General features: G+C 40.4%; 1 protein-coding gene across 1 annotated transcript in view; it reads right to left on the bottom strand.

Moving 5' to 3' along the window:
* The window catches only part of LOC106909694 (multiple epidermal growth factor-like domains protein 11), a 102,247-nt gene that overhangs the window by 57,074 nt on the left and 26,763 nt on the right, over positions 1 to 18,410 (bottom strand). The window contains exons 2-5 of the mRNA XM_088004544.1: positions 14,745 to 14,869; positions 13,665 to 13,766; positions 10,351 to 10,451; positions 3,360 to 3,452 (exon numbers count right to left, since the gene is read on the bottom strand). Coding sequence (XP_087860670.1) covers positions 3,360 to 3,452; positions 10,351 to 10,451; positions 13,665 to 13,766; positions 14,745 to 14,851 — 403 coding nt within the window. The 5' untranslated portion in view covers positions 14,852 to 14,869. The remainder of the gene's footprint in view (positions 1 to 3,359; positions 3,453 to 10,350; positions 10,452 to 13,664; positions 13,767 to 14,744; positions 14,870 to 18,410) is intronic.

The raw sequence follows: 18,410 nt of genomic DNA, 5'->3' as shown, positions 1-18,410 counted from the left end.
ACCCAGTTGATACAGAAATCAAGATGGCAGCCATGTTAGAATGGGAAAGTGGGATGATAAATTCTCTTCATGCGGTTCTGAGCAGAAATATAAACACTCGACAAACTCCAAAAATTACTGATGTGCTTCGAAGTCGATAAAGTCTGCGCTCCTCCTCACTGACAGGACATCTGCATGAATATTCCTCTGTTCATGAGGATTACGTGCTTCACATGCTTTATTTTTCTCATCTTTTATTTCTCAATTCAGCAACTGAGGAGATTACTGTTCTATTATATTTTCTAAATATATCTAAACTTAATGTGAAAAAAAATTGTTAGTTTATTCAGTTAGTATTTAATAGACACAAAATAAAGATAATCTCTTCATGTTATGGAACCACAGTCGACCTTCTTAATACAAGAAAAAACTCAGGTTTTTAAGAAAAATGTTGCTTATCAATTAATCGGTGAGATCTATCACCTTCAGATTAACTCAATTGATAACTTCTATCTCTATTTTGAATAGGTGCACAAAATATAGTGATAGGACTTTTATTTTGAAGGCCACTATTGCTTTCTTAATAACATAATTGTTTATTAGGAAAGCAATAGGCCCCATTTGCTGAGGCAAATTTGCTGATGTGCCTCAGCAAATGTGTTGAATACCTTTCAAGAAGTTAGTTTAACATTTAAATATGTTTAATGTTAAAAAAAGAAAAAAAACTTATGCACAATGCAGAGTTTTCTACAAGGCACAGATTTCTTAATGTTTCTCTGCTGAAATCGACTGTACAGCAGTGCTTAGTGTGGAGAACATATAACGGTGTTTAAAGATTACAATTTCACCCGCAACCATGAGATGAAACATGAGAGAAGTACAAGAATTTGACTGATGCAGAGCAGGATGAGCTTCAGAGGAAAGCTATTGAAACCACGACAGCAACAACATTTTTAAAAAAGCTCCACTCTTCCAGGGACGCAGCAGCCAGACCAACTTTGCTAAACCCAACAAAATTACAGGATATGGAAGGTATTCTCTGATGGGGAGTTTATTCTCTGTTTGGTGGAGTCTGCAGATAAATTACTCTGAGAAAAACGATGCATTAGCAGACATGTAGGCCTGACTAATATGCAATAAATCAATTAATTGCATAATCAATTAAAATGAGCTCAATAATTTCCATTTGCATGATTTATTATTTTTCTTTCTTTTCTCCTTTCTTTCTATCAAAAACTGGATGACAAAAGTCTTCAACTCGCTAATTTTTTAAGAACAATTTAAGACTTCATAATTAATTTTATTTGTTGTTCCTGTTATTTTGTTTATTTTAAAATCTCTTCCAGTGTTAAATTTTCATTAGGATTGAAAGTTTACTGATATTTGAGAATATGTTCTTGCATTATTATGCCTATACCATTATATTACCTGAAAATGGTCTGAAAACAACAATAACTTCTGGGCCAATTTATCGTCCAACTAAATTTGTTATCGCGATAGGCATGCAGACATGTTTCTGTGCACCACAACGAGTTGGATTGAGAATACTGCAGCGTATTTGGCGCTTCAGCTGCCAAAAACTTGTTTTACTTGGTGGATTGTGATGTCCATGAAACAGCATGAACATGGAACAAATGGCCTTTACTGTTGATATGATTCACTGATAAATTAACTAAGTGAAGAAGAGTTCTCTCTGAGTTAAACCAAACAAAAACACTGTTTTGATTTTAGTTATTGCTTTTTTGCAAAAGTGATGTTGGTTTTTGAAAACTAGTTGATAAAGTTATGATGCTGTTTCATAAATGCTGCAAAAAATGCACATTTTCAAAATTATTTTTAGAAAGTTAAGCAGTACAAAAAGTTTGTGCTTCACACTTGCTCGTTTGATACGTTTGCCTTACTGTTAGTTATTGATGTAAATTGATGCTGGCATTCTATGTTGTTGAATAACTAAATATTGCAAAAACTGAGATGTCTAAAAAGTATGAGACCGTTTAGATAATAAAGAATACATGGCCTTTGAACATGAATGAAATTTCTTATATAGCCACTTTAGAAATATTATGATTTTGCTTTTGTCCTTTGTGCCTTCTGAGGTCCTTCGGTCCTCAGAAGGCACATACTGGACCAGGTCACATAAAGTCACATAAACAAGCACGCACACACGCACACACACACACAGCTCATGTTTACACCAAAGCTGCAGAGGAAATGAGGAGACAAACAGGAAATGAGATGAATCAGCCTTGATTTGGCTCCAAGATAACATCAATAGCAACATTTTGTCACAAAGTGGCCTAAACAAAACATTTCACAGAGCTGCTGATTGGTCTGTTTCAGGGGTTGAAGGTGGTTTCAACTTCTCCATCAAGGTCTGCGTATAAAACGCTTGATCCCTGTCTGAATCCTGCAGAGGGTTTTATCAGCAGCAGACAGACGTTTGAAACTAAAGCTGAATTTATCAAAATGTGTTCAAACAGAACGGAGCTGAGAGAAGCTGCTGAATATGAAATCAGCTGAGAGGCCGTTAGGTTGACGTAGTGAGGCTGAAGGGACAGATTATTCAATAATTTTGCTTCTAAATTGTTGAATAAATACACATATGAGCTCAATAACAGAGATGTTTATGGTTTTTAATCTGCTCTTCAACCATCAGATTGGAGCAGTGTTATTCTAGCATTCATCTTCCCAGAGTTTCTCTGACCGTTCATGGAGCTTCTTTAGAAATGTGGACTCTGACATTAGCATTATCTGCTACATGTTTAGCATTGAGATGCTACATATTTTATGCTAGAATTGCTCCACTGACAGGCTAACAGCTTTTAGCACAACTTGAACACAACAACAACGGTTTCCAGCGTCCACTCAGATCGTTCAGAAGTTCGGTCGTCCACAGCTGACTTTAGAGGACGTAGTTTGTGCCTCAGATTTACGGACGTATCAGAAACACATAAATACAAAGTTCTGTCTCAGGACATTCACATGTAAAAAATAAAAAAATTGTCAATTGTGTTAAAATCTGTGTAAGTAATTAATAGAAATAAACAAGTTAAAGTCCCAACCCTGATATTAATACTCTAACTGTTTATGTTCTGGTCAACATCATAGATTCAGAACAATCATTTATTACCAAAAACCTTTCACTTTACTTTCTCAAAGCTGAATTTTGTTTGCTTGTTTCTGCACTTGCTGAAATAAATACCAAGCACATTTCCTCCTCTGTTGCACGGCTATTTATTCCTACTTGTTTGCTCTTTCTATTCTTTAATAAGACACATTTTAAATGCAAATCTGCTCTGAATATTCACATCCAACATGGAAGTAAACTTAAGAGAAAGCGTCTCCAGCGTTGTGAGTTCTTGTGTTGGAGGCGTACTCACCGCTGGAGCAGTCCAGCCCCCCCCAGCCCGGCTCACACTGGCAGGTATCCGGAGAAACACACCGGCCGTGGACACACTCCTCCGTACACAGCGCTGCAGAGAAACAGGACGACCCAGATCAGCAATCTGGACCAGGAAAACCTCCCCGGGGGGTCGAAACTCATCAAGGCTCAGAGCACAAACAAACTGTTAAAGGAAGGTTTTATTGTGATCTTTAATGAAAAAAGTTTGACTTTTTTGTCTAAATAAATCTGCGTACTGAAGGGTAAATGTGGTTCAGGGTTAAAGTCAGAAACGTTTTGGGAGGACGAACAAAAGCAAAGCCTCTGACCTCCTGATGCTCCATGACAACCGCTGCTATCGCTGTGATGTTCCTCACTGGGGCCAGTTTTACATTAAACATTAGAAAGGCAGGGATTCATCTATCAACAACTTACTTTCTGACTGTTCTCACTATTTATTTATTCACTAAGATGCTCTAAAATCTCCCCAGTCCTGATAAGAAGTGATATCTGCATTGTACAGCAGGCAGATAAGGAAGCTACGGCGCTCATTTCTCAGCCTGAGATGGTTTCATATTTCATTATGACAGGACCTTACAGCTGAGAGCAATCAGACGCTTCAGAGCAAACAACGCCACGCTCAGAAATAAGGCAGGACGTGGTTTTATGAGGCTGCAGCGCGTCACTCTGCTGTTATCTCATAATCAGGCAGAAGACGTTGCCTGGAGAGGCATGAAGAGGAGAGGAGAGTAAAAAACTCCACGGAGGAGGAGAAGAAGAACGGATTCATCCCCCAGAGGGACATCATCTGGAAAAATAAATGTTTACTTGAAATAAAATCTGTTCATGGCCTTAAAACCGTTGAATTTATTTTTGGACAATGTGAAAATCCCTCTTATTCCAACACATAGAGGATCTTTGCTAAATTAATCAGTCAATCCAGGATTTCATGATGGTTTTTGCGATTTCTCTCAAAACATTTTGGCTTTGTGGCGTTAATTCAGAAAAATATGCAAGGAATTTTATATATATCTTGTGTCTGATGGTAAATGCGACTATAATCTGAATCAAGAAAAGCTGAGGCAGCAGACTAGAAATACCGCCACCTGCAGGTTGGAGTTAGTATTAGGAGTGACCATGTTTGTGAAAAATATGCTTTAAATTCACAATTATATAATAGAATGAAAAAATGCAAAGATCTGTTGATTTTGCGTAAATCCCAAAATCACAAAAATCTGCAGGGATCCATCCTTACCTCCATCCTTCAACATTAAACCTTTGCTTAATGTTGTAAATATATTTTTAAGTTGCTGTTTTCCGACTTCCTGCAGGAGATAGCTGTGCTACAGTGGCAACATGCTTTCTTTTTCTTCTCCAATATTGATTCTACCTTCCAGGATTTTGCGATTATTTTTGTGATTTTTTCTTTTGCAAACAAAATCACTGATTCTTTGGTGCTACTGTAAAAATATTTGCAAGGAATTTTTTCCTCATTAAACAAAAAATCTACATGTTGAAGAAAAAAGATGAGAAAAAATAGCAAGCAGGCAGACTGGACACACAATTTTATTCTTTAAAGAACTTAAAATGAATGAATGAATGAATGAATGAATGAATGCATGAATGCATGAATGAATGGAAGCAGGATCAGCTTAAACGTGTAATGCAGCTCAAATGTTTAGTAATTTTTCAGACTCTCGGTGTTTGAGTCAGAAAAGCTGTGAGAACTTCATTGGACGGTGTGTAAACGTTTCCAGCTTTAATGATTTAAGAGCAGCTAGTTTAGTTTTTTGGATTCAGGGTTGGAAAGAGCAGGAAAACTTTGAGCGCCTCCTCCGCAGCAGCCCAGAGTTGTCTAATTAACAGTTTTTTTGCAGTGTTTTTTCGGCGCGGTGGCACTGAGGACAGCCGTTTCTCTGTTTGTCAGCTGGACTCGGCCGTTTTCAGGAATCTGTAGCACTGAGGCTTTCTGGGTGTCAAACGGAGAAAAGCAATCATAGATGCTGTCCTAAGCTTCCTCTCTGTTCCAGCTCACTTTTTAATTAGTGTGCAGACAAACACACATGAAGCTGTTGACACAGGAGAAGCGAAGCTTTAACCTTTCTGAGACGAAGCTCAGTGGAGTTAGGAAGCAGAAGCAGCTTTGTCTCGGTTTCATGTGGAGAGGATGATCTAAATACTGCATCATGTCACAGATCTTCACTCTGCTGTCGTCTTTTCTCAAACATAAACCAACAAGTTGACTAGACATGCAGAATCAAACGCTGTGAGCATGACAGCCTCATGAAAACTTGAATTATTTGGACGTGGCTCTGCTGACAGTGAAGAGCTGAAGTGAGGAGTTCTGGGTTTAGACGGAGGTACGGATGGATTCCAGGGGGCTTCAGCCACTCAGGTCACTTTTACTCTTTTCCTCCCAGTCACACAGAATGGACTCACTTTTAAACGTATTATTGTGTTACTGTTATTGTGTGTGTGATGAATGTTGTCAGCGTGTTGAGTTTGTTTCGGCTCATATTTCCATTCCTGCGGGTTTTTTCACATCATCCTTCAAACGGACAGCGAGCCGAAGTCGCCGCTTCCAGATTTATTTCTCTTCTCAGGCAGCAGCGCTCTGCACAAACATGTCTGTGATCACATTTATATTCCTGTGAACTTCAGGCTTTATTTCACACTGAGCATGCTCACCGACTTCTCTGTTCAAACTGAGTCTGTGAATAATGGAAAGTTTGCTCATCAGTTCTAAAAATCGCATTCAGGAAAACCAGGATCACAAACCGGCTGCATCTCTGAGTCAGACTGTTAGACTGAGTTTAATAAAGTCATAATATTAGTAAAATAAAGATGGAAGTCATTTTAATGAGAGAAAAGCTTAGACAGACCAGCGCAACGTGTGGTCTCTCATATTGCTACAGATTTATTCTCATATTATTACAAATTCATATTTATATTACTACAACTTTATTCTCTTAATAATGCGACTCTGTTGTTGCGGATTCTGTCCATCTGGCCCTAAAACTCGTCGTACATTTCTTTGTAATTTGGTCAAATTTACAGGGAAAAATCTGTAAACGTTCAATTCTCTAAGATCAGAACCGTTTGTGACACGAAGTGTGAAATATTTAAATTCTCCTTAAAGCTGGCAACAACCACTTAGAAAAACTAAACATTGCAGAAGGTCCAACTGTTCTCCTCTTTCAGTGGAAACCGCCTGATTTATAGATGCAAATTAATCCTAAAATCTACAAATAAATTGTAAAATTAAATTTTTCTTATCGTTTAAATTCAGGACCGAAGCTTCTGGTCATCAAAAACGACCTGACAGGATATGGTTCTGGTCCAAAAATGCAAACATGTTTCTTTTTACTCTGACAAGTTTTACATCAAATTATTTCTTAATAATATTTACATAAATGAGTTTTGACACGCATCTTTGATATTAAATGCAAGAAAAGCATTTTACCATTCAGTAAATGAGCTAAAGGCTGAACAACTCGACCAAGTCCTTGTTTTTTCACAGAGTTAAAGTTCAGATCTTCATCTGAGGCAGGACTTAGACGCTCCAGTCTGAATGCTGAAGGTCCAGCAGGTTCTGCTTCCTCCACAGTAAAACTTAACTGGAGCGTTGCTGTGTGTAAACTTCAGGCTGAAATTTTTCTGCTGCCCAGCATATTTTATGAGGCCGATAAAACGCCTCGCAGTGTCGCGCTCAGATTTTAATAAGAGAGGCAGGAGCTGTGGTCGTCCTGGAGGAGAGATGATTAATCTTTAAAGGGACGGTGATCCTTTCATCCCGAGCAGAAAGCGCTCCACGCAGGATTACATCAGCAACGGCTCCAACAAGATTAATAGATATCAAATGAAATAATCGCTGCTTAATTCCAGCCATTGTCTCAGCGTGCTGAAGCAGCCGTCGGCGCCCTTGAAGCCGCTGGTTGTTGATCAGCGAGGACGCACCTGAAGTTCTGCCACCTGCAGGAGGAGCCGTCCTGGACGGACGCCTCCAGCTCTGAACCCGGTTCAGTTTGAGTTCTTTTATTTTCCTCCACAACTAAACAGATCCATCACTTAAAAAGTTACTTGTTTTATAGGGGCACTGTGTGTTTTCCATATTCCACTTTATAGCATAATCAGTAACTATGTTTCCTTCAATTGTTATTAAAATGCTAAAAACATATAAAATCTGATTTAAAAGAAATTTTACTTCCTGACTTGAAATTGGGCGTCTGTCTCTTTAAGAACTCCTGCTCTTTCTGAAGCTCCGCCTCCAGGCAGTCATCCCAATATGGCTCCTCTATTAGCCCTTTAGCAGCGTTTTTCCTGGCGTCGCTCTGAGCAGCAGCTTCATGAGCTCAGCAGTTCCACTGGCTGCTTGCTAATTGCTGCTGGCTAGTCTGAAGGAGCTGAGGCTAGGATTTCTCAAACATGCATGATGAGGGAATAACATTAAAACATAATGGAAAGTCAAACTGTCCCTTTAAAGGTTTAAAAGTTCAACGTTTTACAAATTTTAAAAGTCAGAAATCTGCTGAGTTCCAAAAACAGCAAATAAACTGCAAGAGTCGCTACCGTTAGCGAGCTGCTAGCTGCTGCTCAGCCAATCAGAGCAGGAGTCGCTACCGTTAGCGAGCCGCTAGCTGCTGCTCAGCCAATCAGAGCAGGAGTCGCTACCGTTAGCGAGCCGCTAGCTGCTGCTCAGCCAATCAGAGCAGGAGTCGCTACCGTTAGCGAGCCGCTAGCTGCTGCTCAGCCAATCAGAGCAGGAGTCGCTACCGTTAGCGAGCCGCTAACCGCTGTGACCTCCTGCTTAGCCAATCAGAGCCGGAGGTCACACCATCAAACAAAGCAGTCAGAGGTTTTCCTCCAGAGTCTCCGGGGAGAAGACAGTTGTTGTTTACCAGCAGAATAAAATGACACAATGTCCCCCCGCTGACCTCTGACCCCCAGGCAGTCCCCCTCTGTTCAGGGACAAAGCAGCTCTGAACCATAGAGTTTACCATGTAGAGTGGATAATTGATTTCTGCAGCTGAATGAAGACGAACTCTCTGGACGGATTTTACTATCGTTTTTCTCCTCCGGGTTTTTCTGTCGTATTTCTGTAAATTTCACAATTTCTTTAGTTTTATTTGTGTAGAAAATAATTCAAACTCCAACATTAAAGTCAGTTTACGGAGTTTTAAATAAAAAATCTGTTTGCAAAAATAATAACTTCCCTTTAATCAGTAATAATCAAGTTATGAAATCATTTTATTTGGATGAATCTGACAAACGTTCTAATAAATCAGAGATCTGCAACCTAAAGATTCGCTTCACCAAACGTCACGAAAAAACAACACAACTTAAAAACAAATATCCACTTTAGGAAAGAGCCGGCGTTACATTTCTGTTGTTACAATTTAAAGTAAAGATGAACATAAAAGAGGATGCAGATATTTTTCTTTTCTTTTTTAAAGTACAGATTCCAACAAAATGACAGGAAAAACATTTAGAATCACGTTACTGAGGCGGTCCGTGTCTGTCTTTGTGGAAATTCAGTTCAGATATTGCAGGGAAAAAAGAAAAATGGTTAAAAACCTGCAATTGTTATTATTTCTCTATTTAAAAACATGAACTGGTTCATTTTAATTTTTAGCCAAAGTTATTAAGAGCATGATAAAAGAAAGTGCGCCCTCCTTCAGGCCTCTGGTTTGGTCTGAAACACTGAGCTGCTCTTCGTGACTTTAACTGGTTCATTCAGAAAACACAAATAATAAAATCTTTATCTTCTCAGAAACTGACAGATTTTATGTTTTTGTGATGCGATAGTTTTTGCTGTGGCGCGTCACACATCAACAGTGAGTGCACAGCCCACACCATGACTCCTCCACCGCCGTGCTCCACATCTCCTCTCAGGCTGGGTGATGTCGCAGAGAGAAAATCTGAAATTTATTTAGCTTGTTTTCTTTTCTAAAAAAAAAAAAATTGCAAATGACAGAAATCATTTTCAAACAGCAATTTCAACCCTCTCTTCTTCGAATTGGGTGACGGATTATTAGGAACGCTCTGCCAGAAAAACAGCAGAATAAAGAACATCTCTTTTTTCAGATTTCACTGCGGATGTTGAGGCAGCGTCTGTCTTCAAACCAAACGAAGGCAGGTGCTAATCTCACTGCGCGTCGGGATTACAGCTGGACATCAGCTGATAATCTGGTGAAAATCCCAGAAGCATCTGGTTCGACACGCAGCGCCACAGCTCCCAGTTCAGCTCCAACCCAAACTCCCTGCTGCCTGTTTTCCCAGAGGCAGAAGCAGAACCTGAAGCAGGTTCGTCAAAGTGGCAGCAGATAAACCGCCTGGCGAAAACAAAACCAGCGACTGAACATCAGCAGCAGGTTTTATGTGGGAATCTCTGATGGTTTTACTCTTCATCTGCTGGAGCTTCTTCATCGCATCTAACACATTTAATCTGTTTCAGCTTTTTATTCCTGCAAATTCCTGTTGCTATGTTTTAAGTTTCAAACTCTTCACTGTGTTTTTGTGCAGTTTCTACTGTAAAGGTTTTAGAACACATTAAATAAGACAAAACTAACTGAAGAGTAACTTTTCATAAAGAAACAGAAACTTATTTTTAGTCAATAATTCCTTAATGTTGATAGAAAAGTTCTAGTTTCACTGGCAGATTATTTCACTTATAACATCTGAAATTACTGACCAAAACTAATCCCCTATTTTCTTATAAGTTAGTTTTGACTTATTTAAAGTCTACTGAGATATTTACAGCTGAAACTGGACAAAAAGACTTTTTCTGTTTTGCAGTGAAACAATATATTCAAACTGGTCCGCAGTGAGAAGTGGGTGTTACAGACTGACAGGAAGTGTCTGGGATTTTCACATTAAAAGTTTCTTTGCAGTGATGTAAACAAAGCAGCACATTGAGGATGGTGCATTGTGTTCATCTGAGTGCAGATCTGTCTTCTCTGATCATAATTCTGATATTAATGCCGACTTACGGACGCAGAGTTCTCCGGTCTCGTAGAACCCGGGGCAGCACTGCGAGCGTCTGCGGTACATCGTCCTCACGCCTCTCCTGTAGGCCGTCTTATAGCTGATCCTGCACAGGTCGCACACACACGCACACACACGCACACACACACACACACACACGCACACACACACACACACGCACACACACACACACGCACACACACACACACACACACACAAATCTGAGCTACAAAATGATGCAAATCAGACCTCAAGCATTTCATTCATAAATGTCTCAGTATAAAGCTAAATATTTAGTTTACAAAATATTTAAACTAAATATCTGGGTAATATGCAAATTGGACTACCAAAATAAAAGCTCTTCATCTTGTTTTTTTTCCTCTTGTCTTGAACATTTCAGCTGAAATCAAACGATGAGCCGTTTTAAAGGAAATACAGACGTTTTCCTGTGGATCCACAGCAGCAGTGATGCATCAGCGTTGGAGGATTCAGACTCACCAGCAGGAGTTTATGAAGAAGTTCTCATTACCAGCTTTTATTTTGGTAGTCTACTTCCTTATTGGCAAGTGAATTTGCTAAATATTTAGCTTTAGCTCAGCGCTAACTATTAGCAACATTCTGTTGCTAATATTTGGCTAACTAAATATGGGCTAGCTAAGTATGGATGGGACAGCAACTTCGATGGAACGAACCAACACAGGCTGGAGCCACATTTTCATATTTATTCATATTTTGAAGTGTCACATCAGAAAAGGTTGATCCAAACTGTAAAATTTGAAATAAGCTTCTCAGTTGTGCAAAATGTTTCTACAGCTGCTTGAGATGTTTTTTAGCTAAAGAGGAGAAGAAAACACTTTTAGCCAAATAAGTTGCAGCAAACTTTCAGATCCACTGGTTTGTCTCTGCCTTACCAGAGGAACAAAACGCTGAACATTTCTCAACCCAAACCTCCATTTCCTGAGGTGTGTGGTCCATGCTAGCTACTGTCAACATCTGATGAAACTAGACGTAGCCTGGTCGGCCCGCTCCAAACCAGCTGATGGAAACACGACAAATTTGTGTTTTCCTTTACATTTGGATGGAAACATTTGGATGGAAACATTTGGATGGAAACATTTGGATGGAAACATTTGGATGGAAACAGAGCTGGAGTCCCAAAGACAGCAGGACAGAAATGAACAGATGGAAAATGAGATGCTAGGAGATGCTAACTCAGATTAGAGCTTATTTAACTCTTAACGCTACAAGGTTCTGGGTTTGAATCCCAGCCTGGAGTCTTTCTGTACGGAGTCAGCATGTTCTCCCAGTGCATGCTGGGATCTCTCTGGGACTGTTGGGTTAACTGGTCTTGTGGCTGGTTGGGTGTGTGTGTGTGTGTGTGTGTGTGTGTGTGTGTGTGTGTGTGTGTGTGTGTGTGTGTGTGTGTGTGTGTGTGTGTTTGAGATGAACTGTGAAAATGATCTCAGAAATATTCTCAGCTTTCTGGAGATAAACATATTTTCTGGGTTATGTCAGAAGAGGCTAAATATCCAATTTAAAACGAATTCTTTGAAACCGACCGTCAGCAGAGCTGGAGAATCGTTGGTGACAGGAAAGTCTGGGATGGAAACTGAAATGTTAAATCAGTCCTCGCTCTCTTCACGTTGTGAAACACTTTTCTTATTATTTCTATTTTTACTCTGCTTCAGTGTTTAAACCTTGGGGTTCTGCTTGATCACAAACATTCTCTGAAAATGTCTCCAATCAGAAGAAAGAGTCTTTTCAACAGAAACTCTTTGAATGTCCATGATGAGGCCTGAAGTGCTGCGCTTGAGGTCGGCTGAACTCTGCTCGTTTTTCTGCTCATGTTAACCAGCAGTTAGAAACGTGAAATTAAAAACTCCACACTGACAGAAAACCTGAGCAAAATAAAGACACCTTCGTCAGAACGCCAGCATCAGCTGCTGACTTCCTGTGGGACAAAAACAGCCAGGAGATAATTAGGTATTTTATGGAGACTTGCTAAAACACTGGAACGTCTGAGTGGATCAATAAAGGAAGTAAAGCAGGAGCTACAGAAATAAAGTTTCACCAATAAAACGTGTCGCTCAGAGCAGCTGCAGATTCTTTCACTTTCAGCCTCAAACTGTGAAGTTTTAATGTGATTTTATGACGGATGAACCCAGGAAGCATTTGGAAGGAGACGGTCTGCTAGCAGGAGACCAAACCTGAGCCTGGACACACAGTGAGACACGGTGGTGGCAGCATCAGGCTGTGGGAAGCTAGTCAGAGTTAAATTCAGGAATATCCTGGGTTTCAGCAGGACAACCAGCCTGAACATGCAGCCAGAGATGAGAAGGGGTGGTTTAGATCAGAAAAGATTAATGTGTTAGAATGGCCTAGTCAAAGTCCAGACCTAAATTCAACAGAAATTCTGTGGTAAAACTTGAAAACGGATGTTCTGCATTCAGTCTGACTGAGATTGAGATGTTCCAGTCTGTAGACGCACAAAGCTGGAGACAGAATATAAATGCCTGCCACACTTTTTAGATTTTTATTTATTTTTGTTTTATGAAAGGAGTTTTTGTGTTTTCTCAGTTTTTTTCTGTTGGGATCCTTTAAGGGTTTCTGCAGGTTCCATCAACTCAAATTTAAAACTTTTTAAGAGCATTATGAAAGAAATTTAAGACTTTTATCTCCAGAGCAAAAAGTCTTAGACTTAGTGGTAAATTTGCACAAACCCAGTGGTTCCCAATGGCACGACGCCCCCAAGGGGGGCGTCGTGCCATTGGGAACCTCTGCACTAACCCATGATCAATGCAAAAAAGCTAGCAAGGCTATGCTAGCAGTGAGTCACAGAACGCAATAAAGATGTCTGTGTTTGACCCAAACTTTTGCCTGACAGAAACATTTCATGAGAAAAAAAAACATGATAAATATTGACAAAATGTAAAACCTGTGATTAATGTATTTAAGGCCAACTTACTGTTTTCAATTATTTTAAGACTTTTTAAGGCTCAATGGACACCCTGGCTTTGGATAGGAATTGCTCCCTCGTGTTTTTCTGGATTATTTGGGAACGTTGGGAGCATTGGGAACGTTGGAAGCATTGGGAACGTTGGAAGCATTGGGAATGTTGGGAGCATTGGGAACGTTGGAAGCAGTGGGAGCATTGGGAACGTTGGGAGCATTGGGAACGTTGGGGGCAGTGGGAACGTTGGGAGCAGTGGGAGCATTGGGAACGTTGGGAGCATTGGGAACGTTGGGAGCATTGGGAACGTTGGGAGCAGTGGGAACATTGGGAGCAGTGGGAACGTTGGAAACGTCCTGGTGTTCCTACCTGTGTTTGGTGCATTTGAACCAGTTGAGGATGTCGGTGCAGCGGGTGTAGTAGACCTGGTCGAAGGGATGGGCGTAGGATTCCTGCACGGTGACGGCGTAGCTGCAGAAGAAGAACCACCATCATGTTAGAGCAGGATGTCCAAAGTGAGGCACGGGGGCCATTTGCAGCCCTGTGAGTAGTTTTAAGTGGCCCTGGATGCAGATAAGAAACGGCACAGCTGCAGATGAATTTTTCTGTTTCTCTTTGTATGAAACTTTCAATTACAAATTTATATCTAGTATTAACTTTTAGGAACAAAACCAATGTTTTACTTCTAATGGACTAGATAGTTTTTCACATTTTTATTCCTTCTGTATTCCACAATAATTCTGTAATTTGGTAATAGTGAGGTGTCTGGTGACTGGAACTGAGCTGCAGGCCAAAGATCTCCAGTGACTTTTTGCTCAAAAACAGACTCAGTCACAGCCAATAATTAAATCCACTTAAAGGTTTTCAAAGATGGACCTTATTTTTGTTTCTGGGAATAAACTAAAAATAATATCTTGACTGACAAGTTAGGAAACTGCACAACTTTTTCTGAACTTTTTAAATTAAAATACAAGCTAATTTGTTGCTTAGCAGGTAAGAAGAAAAGAATTCACAATAAAATTATTTTAGCAAAAAGTTTGGACAGCTCAGTGTTCGAGGTTTCCGTCTGAAACGTCCAGCATTCCCTGGAAGGTTTTAGTGAAACTGAGGCTTCAGAAGGAAACATTTTAAATTCCCTTTAAACGGATCAGCAGGAAGGGAAACATGAAGAGGAAACTGGAATCATGTTTGCAGCTAATATCCATTTGGAAAATTCCCATCGATCACAGCAGCTCATCAGAACTGGCTATGGGATTTTCTTTTTTTCCCAGAAGTTCGAACTCACTGCCACCGTTTTGAATTTACAGCCTCCATCTGCCCCCCTCTGCCCGCGCCGTAAACCTTTTCCCTTCTGCATCCGGCTTTTGGCAGAACTCCCTGGCTCTGATTTGTGGCAGGGAGTCCATTAGAGCGAGGGGGGGTTCCGACCGGCGCTAAATCAGAACTGACCTCTCCCAGTGGCTGCACACGTTGGGGTCATCGGGGTTGAGGGTTCGAACCCCGGAGACGAAGCCGAGGCACAGCAGAGTGAGGCACGGAGAAAAGCCGACCCCCATCGTCCTCCTCCCTCCGTCCTGCAGGGGTCAGCGCAGACAGGAAGTTAATTTACCATACACCATGTATTAAATACAATCATATATGAACTTTAACAAAGAGAAGCAGAGCAAAGGTTTCTTCAGCTTCCTTCAAAACATCCCAGATGACCCAAAATGGCCTCCAGAACCTTCAGCCTATGAAAGTGATGATGGCATCAAAGCTCCTCCCACCTGGATGATCTTAGAAACTAAAACATGGCTTCAGCTTCAGCTTCAGATCGCATTTCATCTCCAGTCGCATTGTTTACATTTCTGTCTCTCTGATGTAAATAATGAAGAAAATCAGAAAAGAATCGACTCCATTGCAATTACTGTCTAATCTGCTTCTGATTTAACAGCCGACTGGTTGCCATGGAGATGAAATGACTTCTCAAACATGAAAGAATCAAAGAAACACTCCAGGTTTGTTATTAATGAATAAAATTATAACATGATCTAAAGATTAAAAAATAGCCAATTTTACACAAGACTGTCCCTTGAAATCATTTCCTATTGTTTGCTCCTAAACTTTTCCTCTCAGAGTAACGTTATGTCCAGAAACTAGAAAAACATTTTATTTACTGATTAAAAATGACTCACATTAGGCAGATTTTACAGGTAAAAGTTTTGCTTTTGCGGCTGATTTTGTTTCTTAAATCGACCAAAAGAAAAACTCTTCTGCTTACAGCTAAACTAGAAATTACATAAAAAGAAAAATATTCCCGCTGTATTGAAAGCAACATGAATTTTAAAATGTAATTCCAGCAATTTTATGAAAGTGGAGCAGAATAAGCTGTTGAGGGATGTGAAATTACAGGCTGCGGTTCTGGGAAAAGAAGGAAACATGAACCAGAATCCTCCAGAATGGATCCGCGCAGAAACTCTGAGACACTTTATGGAAAACATAAAAACAGAGCCGCTCATCTTCCCTTTCATTACCGCCTCGCAGTGATTTCCCCTCATGCTGATTGGGGAAATCACATCAGCGCCTTTACAGGGAACCGGGGCCGATTCAGGAGAATCTACATGCAGGTGTGGTTTCCTTCAGGCCGCTCTGCAGCCACAGAGGACACGTCAAGCAGCGCGGTGACAGGAAGCTGCGCTGGCCTGCAGACCGTGACATGTTCATGTTTACCGGCGGACATCCCATCATTAACCTGAGCGCTGCCGCGAGGCAAACACTGACGCTGTCTGTTCCCCGACAGGTGAGGCGCAGGTGGAGAAGCCAATCAGCTGCTGCATGACGAAACAACGGGCATGATGATAATAACAACCCCAACTCTTTACTTAATGATACAAAGACAGCATCTGAAATCTAGAAAGGCAGAAATTTAAATAGATTTTGGTTTAAATTTGATGCCGGCAGCAAGTTTTTTGAAAAACTTGGGACGGCGACATGTTTACCACCGCGTTGCATCAGCTGGAGGTGAAGCTGGGAGCCGCTGCTGTCCTGTTAACAGAAAAGGTTTCCAAAAACAGCAAACGTTTGGAATCATGGAGTAAAAAATGCAGCAGTTTACAAATCATTAAAACAAACGCATGTGGAAGATTGGACTTTATTTGCAAAATGAACATTAAGACGATGCATCATTAATCAGGCCGTTAATGTTCTCTTTACTGCATTTTGAAAATTCAGAGAAAATTCCTGCAGGATTTCAGTTTGTTTCTCCCAAAGATTCAATTAGAAAACAAACAGAACCGGATCTGGAACGTTCTGCCTGAGCAAAATGGAACGTGACCAATCTGCTCCAGATTCCTGCATCTGATGCTTTTTATGATAATAAAACATTCAGAAATATTAATAATCAGTAATTCGGAGCTGATTCCTGCAGATTAAATGCTTTTTACGGATTCTGCAAATTTTCAAACTTTTATCAGCAGCGTCTTCATCACCCAAGGACAGTAAAACTGCAGAGGACTGCTTCCTGTAATTAATTCCCGGCAGCTCCCACAGGTAGGAGCGTCCACCTCCAGATTCAGCAGAGATTATTGAGGATGATTAAACTCCCAGTCAGCAGCAGAAACTTGTGTTTTTACCTGAGCTCGGCCATTTTTTATCTCCAACAACAGGGCGATGTTTAAAAAGCGAACTATAGATTCTCATCCATCACAGATCAGCTGCACGATGACGAACCCGGAGCAGGAAGTCATCTGTTCAACAACCAGCCGGGAGCAGATTAAATACATATTTACAGTTTCTCTCATGTTGTAACTTTTCCTTAGCTTTTGGAGGCTGAATAAGAGAAATATATGGACCCAGAAAACCGTCCTGCTGCGGAGACGGACGCTGCCGGGCGCCTGAACCTCCAGGAGTTTAGCTTCCTGTTGGATCTCAGGAAGAATCAGCCGACAGCGGTTCTGTTCCAATGATCCAGTCAGTTCAACATTTCCAGTCTGAATGTGTCACAGCTTTCACTTCAAATGAATCCCAAACAGCTGCTACAAGCAGCTAACTGATGGCTAGAATGCTAACTGCTAGCGATGTCTCACTCTGGGTCACTGTATCCCTCCCTCCCTGACCTCTTAATCCCAGATGAGCAGCAGTAGGTCAGACTGAGTTCTGATGGATCCAAAGTTCTTCAGAACCCGGAGTAACTCTGCAGAAGTTAAAGTTAACAGATGAATAAATTCCTCAGCTGGTTTCACTTTTCCATCATGGATCGTTTTAGTCGCAGCAACACGTTTCAAATCCATCCTGCTGCTAATTTTAACGCCAGAGGAGCCTTTCAGAAGCTAGCTGCTGTTAGCCTAGCCTACCTGTTAGCCTCACTTGTCTGTTAGCCTAGCCTACCTGTTAGCCATGCTTCACTCGTCTCATCAGCTGGAGGTTTTCTTTCAGTCCGACTGTGAAGCAGCAACCAGAACCTGGGTTCTGACCCGGTTCTGTTTCCCAGCAGCCAGACTCTCTGCTGGTCTGGAGTTTTGCTGCTGCCAACGCGGCTCTGATCTCATTTATTACAGTCTGCTGTTTATTACAGTAAATGGAGAAATAAAAACTCATTTCTGCTGCTGCTCTTCATAAGCAGCAACTCAGAGCGACAGGAAGTCAATAAAAACCGGATTATTGTGGGTCAAACCGGATCCCTGCTGGAGGTCTGGGCCCAGATAGGCGTCCACTTAGCGCCTGCAGGACCCGGGACACGATTCAACATATTTACAGTAAACTCACATCATTTACTAGATTTTTCTTCAAAACATTCTTCTGATTTTGTGACTCTTAAATTGTCTTTAAATGTTATTTTTTATGGTTAAAATAATTTACCTGTGAAAAAAGAGGAAGAATAAAATCTTTAAAAGTTATTAGAAAAAATTAAGTTTGAAAAAGTAATTCAAAAAATGGAAAAATAAAATCTGAAAACATAATTTGAAAAATAAAATCCTAAAAAAAATTTGAAACAAAATTGGAAAATGAAATCTGAAAAACTTAAAAATCTTAAAAGATCATTTGAAAATATAAAATCTGAAAAAATTGGCAAATTAACTTTATATAGAACCATCTGAAAATACTCTCAAAGCACTTTTTGATTGAGAAGTTTTTCAA

The sequence above is a fragment of the Poecilia mexicana genome, unplaced genomic scaffold (genome assembly GCF_051168715.1).
Source record: "Poecilia mexicana isolate PSO_F unplaced genomic scaffold, ASM5116871v1 scaffold_3, whole genome shotgun sequence".
Lineage (NCBI taxonomy): Eukaryota > Metazoa > Chordata > Actinopteri > Cyprinodontiformes > Poeciliidae > Poecilia > Poecilia mexicana.
This window is presented reverse-complemented; position numbering and strand designations above follow the sequence as displayed.